Source organism: Phyllostomus discolor, chromosome 7 (assembly GCF_004126475.2).
Source record: "Phyllostomus discolor isolate MPI-MPIP mPhyDis1 chromosome 7, mPhyDis1.pri.v3, whole genome shotgun sequence".
In the NCBI taxonomy this organism is placed as follows: domain Eukaryota; kingdom Metazoa; phylum Chordata; class Mammalia; order Chiroptera; family Phyllostomidae; genus Phyllostomus; species Phyllostomus discolor.
In genome coordinates this window covers 6,514,707-6,523,757 of record NC_040909.2, presented here as the reverse complement: position 1 = coordinate 6,523,757, position 9,051 = coordinate 6,514,707, and the positions used below count along the sequence as shown (strand labels likewise).

Sequence of the window (9,051 nt, the reverse complement as noted above, 5' to 3'; positions counted from 1 at the left end):
GCTGGCTTCCCCCTCTGGGAGCAGGGTCAGCGCCCCCGAACAGCCACCTAACTCCCTGGCGCCCCCTGGCGCCCCCTGTCAGGGTTCACGGCAGCCCCACATGCCCTGCACGCCCCACCCTTCCCAGCACACATCAGTCTGGCTGCCTTTGCGGTGAAATCCTCTCCCTAACACCCCGTCCCTCAGCCAAAGCACACCTCCCTCTCCCAAAAGTGACAATAAAAACCCGAGCACATGCCGGTCAGTGGGGGTTCTCCCTGCGAGTTCTGGAAGCCCGTATGGACTCAGGGAGGGGCTTCCGCCGGTGATGAGAGGCCGCAGCCGACCGCCAGGCCCCTGGGGTCTGCAGGTGTACGGTGGGTGACCCTGTTCCCTCCGCGGTGGCTGTCCCCTGCTGGGTGATCCGTGTCAGGCAGAAGAGCCTCCCATCCTCCCTCCGTATCAGCAAGGAGCAGCAGAACTTAGTTCCCTTATCTGGGCAGCCAGGAGGACGCCGGCCCGTGCAAAGGCCGGGGGAAATCAGAGGCGGGGTACGGGGGGGGGAGGCGGAGGAGAAAACAACTTCCTGGTTTCCCTCCGAGGCTCGAGAAACACGCTGAGAGTCTGGGGGAGCGTTCACGTGGCTTTATTTCAGCTAGCGCCTGAGACCTCCCCCTGTGCTGGGCCAGAGCCATCGGGGACACACAGCGGTTTCTCGTGCCCCTGCGGGTCAGGACCGTCTAGTCTAGTGTGTTCAGAAGGAAGCCAATCTTTCCACTGCCCGGGGCCGTTCCCACAGCAGCTGGGTCGAGTGGTAAGTCACCTCCGTCCGTCCTCAGCCGGCGACGTCTGTGTGGACCTGGGATGGTTTCGCTTTTGCAAACGTTTGTTCATGCCCTCCGAGGGAAGAGCTCAGACCTCTCGGGCCGTCACAGGAAGCTGTTCCGGGGGTGAGCAAGCTTTTTAAACGTGCAGCTGTCACGCGCGGCACCCATGGAGCAAAACCTGTCCTTGGCTGTCTTTCGTGGCGTGTTGCTTACACATTGTCTCCAAGTGGGCAGTCTTGCTCCTGGCCAGAGGACGATGCTCTTTGAAGAAGTGTCCTGCTTACCTGGGTTTGCCTGTGGCATTAGCACACTCCTGAGCACCCAGGTGTGCAGTGACCGGATCCCGTACTGCAGCCGCACTGGGGAAGGAGGGGTGCGTTACAGAGATGTTTATTTTCACTCGTTTGAACTGTAGACCTCCTCTGGCCGAAATGACACCCCAGGGGAGGGGAAGCAGGGGTACATGGGCACTCATCTCTTCGGTGTTCCCTCCAGGACCACGCAGCTGTATGCAGGAAGACAATTTTTTATTTTGCCCTGGCTGGGTGGCTCAGTTGGTTGGAGCTTCATCCTGGGTACTGAAACGTTGCCGGTTCGATCCCTGGTCAGGGCACATGCAGAAGGAAACCATTCAGTGTTTCTCTCTCACATGTATATATATATTTCTCTCTCTCTCTCCCTAGATCTCTCTCTAAAATCAATAAATATATCCTTGGGTGAGGATTAAATAATAATAATAATTTTTCATTTCTCTGCAGGGGCAGCCGGACGATGGCTAATTACACACTGGCACCAGACGAAGAATATTATGACATCCTCATCGAGGACGACCTGAATAACAGTGTCACGGAGCAATGCCACCAATACGACGCCGAGGACCTCCTGGCCCACGTGGTCCCCCCGCTCTACACCACGGCGTTCCTGGCGGGGCTCCTGGACAACTTCTTGGCTGTGCTCGCCCTGGTGAAGTACAAAGGGCTCAAACACGTGGAGAACACCTACTTCCTAAACTTGGTCTTTTCCAATTTGTGTTTCTTGCTCACCTTACCCTTCTGGGCTCACGCTGCCTCGCACGGGGGGGTCCTGGGCCATCCCATGTGCATCATTCTCGTGACGCTGTCCTCCGTGGGCCTGCACAGTGAGGCGTTTTTCAGTGTCCTTCTGACTCTGCACAGCTCCCTGGTGCTGTTCCACACGGGCGGCTTCTTCTCAGCCGCCAGGAAGGTGTCCTGCAGCATCGTCACAAGCGTCCTGGCCTGGGGGGTGGCCATTCTGGTCACTTTGCCTGAACTCCTGGCGCACAAGTCTCGGGTGGAAACCCAGGGATACCAGTGCCTCCTGATAAGGCCCCATTTCCTGCCGGGCGAGGACCCCTCCTGGGAGCGCTCTCTGACCTTGAGGACGAACATTGTGGTGCTTCTTGTCCCGCTGCTGGTTTTTATACTTTGCTCCGTGCTCTTCATGCGCAGGAGAGAAACGCTAAGGCCCGGGGACAGCAAGAACAACCTTGTCAAGCTCGTGTTCGCCGTAATGGTTGTTTTCCTTCTGATGTGGGGGCCCTACAACGTTGCACTGTTCCTGTCTACTTTCAAGAAACACTTCTCCCTACATGACTGCCGGAGCAGCTACAGCCTGGACAGAGGTGTTCAGGTGACCCGAGCCATCGCCAGCACCCACTGCTGTGTCAACCCGCTGCTCTACATGCTTCTGGACCAGGCATTTCGGAGACACCTGTGCTGCCGCTGTCGCCTGGGTGGTGACACTTCCCTGCCACCCCCTGAGGACCCCGCACACGGCCGGCCGTGGGAAGGACCTGAACAGTCTACTGATATATAAACCAGCCTCCGTCAAAGTGGGACCAATAAACATGGCTGCTGGGTCTTGCCACACTGTTTTGTATGATTGTTTTACGCATTTGGATATGAAGTCAGATGGAAAAGGGGGAGGGGAGGCAGAGGCTTACTGAGCACTGATGTGCCTGGGGCGCCATGCGGGGCTCTGTACAACGGGAGCCCCTTCGAGCCTCACTTCCCATCCGTGGTGCGGGTGGTGTCCGCCTCATTCCTCTGAGGAGGAAACCGAGGGTCAGAAACGTGTCTAAGGAGGCAGGCACACAGTGGCAGGGCTGGGACACAGCCCTGGTGGCATTCGCTCCAGAGTCTGTGCTGTGTCCAGCCTGCCCAGCTTCCAAATGTTGGGCGAGGAAACCCGTGAGACGAATATGCACTTTTAAAACCAGTGGGACCACATTTCAGACTAGAAGTGACCCATTCGCACAGAAACAATTTTTAGGCACATTTTCCTGCAGGTCGTGGAAGGAGCCAGCCGGCTGGAGGCGGGGGATAGAGGCGGTGAAGTGACGTGCTCCCCACGCCCCCAGGCCCCCAACCTGTGAGCCCCCCATGTTTCTAGTTCTTTCCACCGTTTAACCACAGCAGGTGTGCGAGTAGGTTAAGAAACATTTAACATGATACGTGTTTTGTCCTACTCAGTGAACATATATGCCTCAGGCCTCAGTAGCCCGTGGCTATAAAACATCACAATGAGCATTTGCCCGGGGAAATCCAGTGCCCGAGTTTCTGTGGCCTGTCCCGAGCACAGATGACGGAGGACACACAGGATGCCTGTGGACCACAGCCTTTCACCTCCATCACTGAGGAGGGAGGCAGAGGAGGTGACCCCTGGGGAGACCCCACAGGAACACAATCTATAGAAGCCCTGGCTCCTCCATGTCTTGGTGGGAATGTGGAGAAACCATGCCCCCCAGGTTATATGTGGAAGCCCTAACCCCCAGTGGGATGCTATTGGGGCATAAGGACTCCAGGAGGTCACTGGGGTCAGAGGAGGTCACACAACGACGGGGCCCTCGTGATGGGATCGTGCCCTCCTAGGAAGAGATGCCGGAGAGCTTCCTCCTTCTCTCTGTCCTCCACCACGCGAGGACCCCGTGGGAAGGTGGCCACAGGCAAGCCAGGAAGAGCGCTCCCCCAGAACCCAACCCTGCCGGCACCCTGAGCTCAGACCCCCAGCCTCCAGGACAGTGAGGATACATTTCTGTGGCTCAGGCCTCTCAGTCCATGGTATCCTGCAGGGCAGCCCAAGCAGACTCAGACAAGACCCTTCCAGGACGACATGGAATAGCAAATAAAAACACCATGACGTGTCAAAAACAAGACCACGGGAGAAAGCAGCCCAGCAGACGTGAAAAGAGGGTCTCGTTGTTCACGAAAGGAAGGGAAAGGGACAGAGGTTTTTTCAGGAATTTATCCATGTGGGTCTGGACTCTCCATCCACCTCTCCCAGCACACTCGGGACCGGACCTCAGAGGAAATGACATCCTTGGCAGCTGAGTATAGATGCAGGGATGAACTCAAAGAACAAATCCTATTGTGGTTTTCAGGATGAAAACATAGAGTGCGGAGAGAATGAAGGTCTGCGAACGCTTACAGTGACTGAGGGTGAACCGGTTACTGACACTCAAAACTCCGTGAGGGACAATCCAGCCACACAGCCTCAGGCATTGACGGTGAGAACGCTAACGATTCAGCGAGGCCTTCCTCCCGTGGCAGAGTAAGAAGCCAGTTAGTTGTCTTGAGGGTAAAAATAACACACACGTCTCTACAAATGATTGCATTTGAAAACTAACAACCCGTGAAAAGAGACGGGCTAGTGTATTAAGAAAAACTGTGTTTCTTCTTTGACTGTAAATTATTTCCTAATGCAAAAATGTTCCTACCCAGTCAAGGTATTCTGAGTTGGGGCATTTGAGAGAACAATTGAAACCCCGTGAACAATTTTCTACTCCCCTCGATGCTATTTGTTGGTGGGCACAAATGAAACACATTTGGAAACAGGAAACACGATTAATATAGTGAATGAAAAGGGAGTAACACTTAAAAGTTGAAAAAAAAATACAGGATGCCCAGTTAAATTTGGATTTCCCTTACCAATAAATAATCGTGTCTGTTCCCGTTTTTTCTCACGTGATGCAAGTCACACGAGCCCCTGTCATCACCGCCCCCCCCCCAAGGAACTGCTGACCCTTTCCTGGCCTCAGGCTCCCACCCCCAGCCCAGACCTCAGTAGACCTTTATCCTTGACCGAGTGCCTCCACAGACATCTCATCTGCACCGTGTAACAGTCCTATTGGGAAAACTGAGTCTCATCAGTCTGGTTTTTAGGAAAGTAGAAACTGAGGTTTAAACCTCCCAGCTGCCACGTCACAATCCCGGCTTGTCACCTTCTGACATCAGCGCCGTTTCCTCGCCTGCGCGTTGACTCCGCCCCCGGCCTCCTCTCCCGCCTGCGGGGCAGGGTGGGTTCCCAGCTCACTGCACTGCATTCCTCACAGCCATCCGAAGGACCAGGGGAGGGCAGGTCCCATGACCGCTGCTCCCCTCCCTCGGCCTTCCGTTTATAGACGCTGAGAAAAGCAAACTTCTCCAAAGAGCTATCCCTGGCACAACAAACAGAAGAAAATCTTTGATCCCAATTTCAAGACTCTAAACCCCTTGATGTTGCCCCGAGGTTTGGCCTTTAGCTACGAGCTGGGGGATGGGTCACTTCCCCAGAGGCCGCTGCTCACGAGAGACTGGGAAGTGGTGTCTGTCTCTTCCTGTGAGAACTAACGCAAGGCAGCTGGCCACCTCCCTGAGCCTCAGACAACCTGGGGGGGGGGGGGGGGAGGCCCTCTCCTCGCAGGGATGCTGGAGATCAGGGGGCCACTGCAGTGCTAGCCAGGCCTGTCCCACCGTGGGCCCAGAGGGTCCCTGATCCAATCTACCAGCTGTTTTCCCGATTCCAGAATAGACACACTCAGCTACAGGCATTGATCCCCTGACCCGTGCAGCAAGGGCAGTCATCACGGGCAAGGCCGAGTGGAAGCCCGTGGGACAGCCTCGACCTGCCACAGCGCTAACCGTCAACAGTCCTGTGCGTCTGCAGGGAGTCCTGCAGCAACCTGAAGGACGAAGGCGTGCGCCGCCGTCGGAATGGCTGACGGGGTCTGTGCAGAGGCCGGTGGGCCTTGGAGGGCACCCGAGGACCGCCGTCAGCTTAACCAGGTGGGGACTGCATCTGCAGGCCAGGATACCTCAGCATGTCCACCCTGCCACCTGCTCTGCGGGTGACAATGTTTTTCTCTGGCCCTAGCAGTACAGACCATCAGAAGCAAGGCCAGCAACACACCCCCGGGGGAGAGCATTCCCGACCTCAGGTCCCACCCAGTGCCCGAGGGTGCCCAGGAGCTGCTGCCGGAGGGACCCCCTTGTTGCATCTCTGAGCTGCAGAAGCACCTACCCAGGGCCTCCTGGATCTGCTCCCTCCCTCCCCACCACATTGTTTTGTTGTTACCACAGGTCCCCATAGGCAAGACGTAGTGTTGTTTTTCATGATTTTAAAGGTTATGTAAATAGTCTCGTTCTCATAATGGGAGTACTTCTGTTACTAACTCGTTCTGCGCAGCACCAGGCTGCAAGCAAAGCAAGTTTCTGAATGGCTCATTGCTTAGCCAAGCAAGGAAAGCCATTTAACTACGTTGAGTTCATCGAGTTATGTTTGATTGAAGCAGCAAAAAAAAAAAAGTGTCCAGAGAAAATAAACTCATTTAAGTCCATTAGCTTTTCATTGATGACGGTTGCTGGAAGAATCAAGGACATTAGGAACAATACTAATAGTCATTTTGTTTTAAATGAAGCCAATTATTTTGGTGGTTTTCCTTGGCTTTTGGTGGGTTGGCAGATGTTACGGATGCTGTCCATTGTTGTCCGAGGGGTCAGCGGTGAGTTTGAAGCGACTGAAGAACTAGCCTCCATAGATAGTCTGCATGGAAACGCTACAGGCAAAAATGTCATCAAAGAAAATTGAGAAAATACTAACTCACAACAATCTGAAGTGAAATCCGCTAAGATGTGTTACAACTGATGGTGGCTAACACGTATGTTGAGCAAAAAGAGTCTCAGTTGGACAAATTTATGAAGTTTGTTTTTTTTTAAATGGAAGGTGTTTAATGTCTGGGATTGTTCATCAGTGGTCCTTTGAGGAAAATATTTTACCGGTAATTCAGGATGTGGATCAAACCAGTGGTGCCAACACGAACTTCATTTGCTCTTACGGACTTAACCATCATCAAGTCCTGTGAATTCTTTTTTCAGAAATGAAAGTTTAATATCCTGATTCACCCTCCTGTACAGCAGTCTGAGGGCTTAGCAACGGTCAGCCGTTTCACAATGGCATTTTGCAGTCAGAGTCAGGATTGAATTTTTTTTTTTTTTTGAAGAAGGGCCATCCTTGTCTACCTGACAAACCCTGAAAGGCTCTGCAAGATGAGTTGTGTTTCTTAATAAACTCAACCTAGAAGCACGAGGCAAAACCGCACTTAACACGAAACATACACCGCAGCGAAGAAACGTGACAACTAGTGTTTGAATCTCAAGAAGTGTGAAGCCACATTGCCCATACAATAAAAGTTCAGACAAAGGAGACCTCCTTGTTTATACACATTTGTATTGGGCATAGTTTCTGAGCTCAGACTACTGGCCCGTGTGTCTTTCAGACCTCAGTGCAAGACCCAGAGAGATTTCCGTATTTTAAAGTCAACCTACGCCATGGAAGACCTGATCTTCAGCTGGAAGTGTTGGTCAATTTAATGACACGCCCCGCTCAGAGGCAAACACTGAGAGAAGAACCCAACACAATCTGGTACATGCCTCCCCGGCGACCCACACGCACAGCTGAAACCGTGCGCTTGCAGGCTGGCAGCCATACACGGCAGCGCCTACCAGAAAAGACGTTTTCAAGAATGAATTCGTGTAAAATTTCACCACAGACCAGTATTAACCCATGAACCTTTGCAATCCATTTTCACAATAAAGAACACTGATTCTGAACCCCAATTAAGCAAAACTGTATCCCCCCCAAAAAGAACTTCATTCTTCTCATTAGTAGACAGACCCATATTATAGGAAAACAAAACAAGGGCAGCCCAGTGAGGAGTCTGCCCTGATACTTCCCATCCCAGGTCAGCACACGGGTTCTGCCCCATCGTCTGTGTCCATCGTCCCTCCTTCTTTCCCAGCGGCTCCAGGTCAACACACCGACTCATTGTCTCAATCCTACACACACACAAAAGATCTCAGAATCGCTGCACCCATTCCACGGAGAGTGCCCACTAGTCAGATATAAAAATGATAAGGACATGTACCCAAAACAGTCCCAAAGACAGACGTGGCCTGGAGTCGGGGGAAGGGCGTCCCTGCAGGGCCAGGGCGAGTCACTGGTGACACAACGGGGTCAGGCAGGGGCGTGACGGGAGGGCGTCTGAGATGCAATGCCAGTGACTCCCCCACGGGGACACCGGCCTGGGAAGCCACCCTCTGGTTCTCTGCATGGGGAAGTGGCATCACTGTGAGTGAACCCGTGAAAGGGCGTGGAAGTCGCTGGGAGAGGGAAGTGGGGGGTCCAGGGCTACCTTGTTCCTGCCTGGTCAGTGTTCCGCTTCCGGGGCAGCCGGAGCAGCTGTGCAGGCCAAGCCCTCCCATGGCATCCAGGTGACGGGGCACACAGGGGCACCATCCCTGCCAAGGACACACCCCAGGACAGGGCCACCTTCCCTGGACGTTGCCCAGGGGCCCTCGTGGGCCGGCAAGGCCATCCCCTGCCCACTCTCGGACCAGGCACCATGAAATGCTTTGCAGCTGCTGCTTCTAAAGCACCCCCCGCGCCCCCGCACGGCCCGCCCTGTGTGGGTGCACGTGTGCCCGGTCTTTTCCTGTGGGATTCTCGGGGGTTCGGTTTGGCCGAAGACTCTTGACATGTGTAGGAGGTGAATTCCACTTCAGGGAAGATGAGGAAGGTGCTGCTTCCTCTGACAGGGCTCGGAAAAGAGGACACGCCTCTCTCCCGTCTTCGCCCTTCCCCTCCGCTCTGCAGGGCAGGGCCCAGTGGGCAGAAGGTGGCCAGAGGGGCGGAGCTGCGGGAAAGGCCCCTCCTGCTCCGCATCTCTTCGGCCCTTGGCCCTCGTCCGGGAAGGGTGTTTGCTTCTTCTTATCCCTGGGAGCCAAGCCCGCTGGGGCAAGAGTTTCTCACCCTGCAGGCCATATGCTCCTTGCCTGGCCTTCCTTCTCTCCCTTTCTCTGGCAGTAGAGGGTGGAGGAGAAGAGGTATCTTAAGTGTAATGATTTGAAATATTGGGGTAGGACCCGGAAATGACCCCCTCGGGCTCCCTCCCAGCTCAGTGAGGAGGAAA

The 9,051-nt window shown here is 54.3% G+C and overlaps 1 protein-coding gene across 1 annotated transcript; it reads left to right on the top strand.

Moving 5' to 3' along the window:
• Window positions 1–1,547: 1,547 nt before the first annotated feature.
• Window positions 1,548–2,698, top strand: CCRL2 (C-C motif chemokine receptor like 2). Its single transcript, XM_028518624.2, has one exon. The coding sequence runs from the start codon at window positions 1,578–1,580 to the stop codon at window positions 2,640–2,642; it is 1,065 nt and encodes a 354-aa protein (XP_028374425.2). The 5' UTR covers window positions 1,548–1,577; the 3' UTR covers window positions 2,643–2,698.
• Window positions 2,699–9,051: the final 6,353 nt, after the last annotated feature.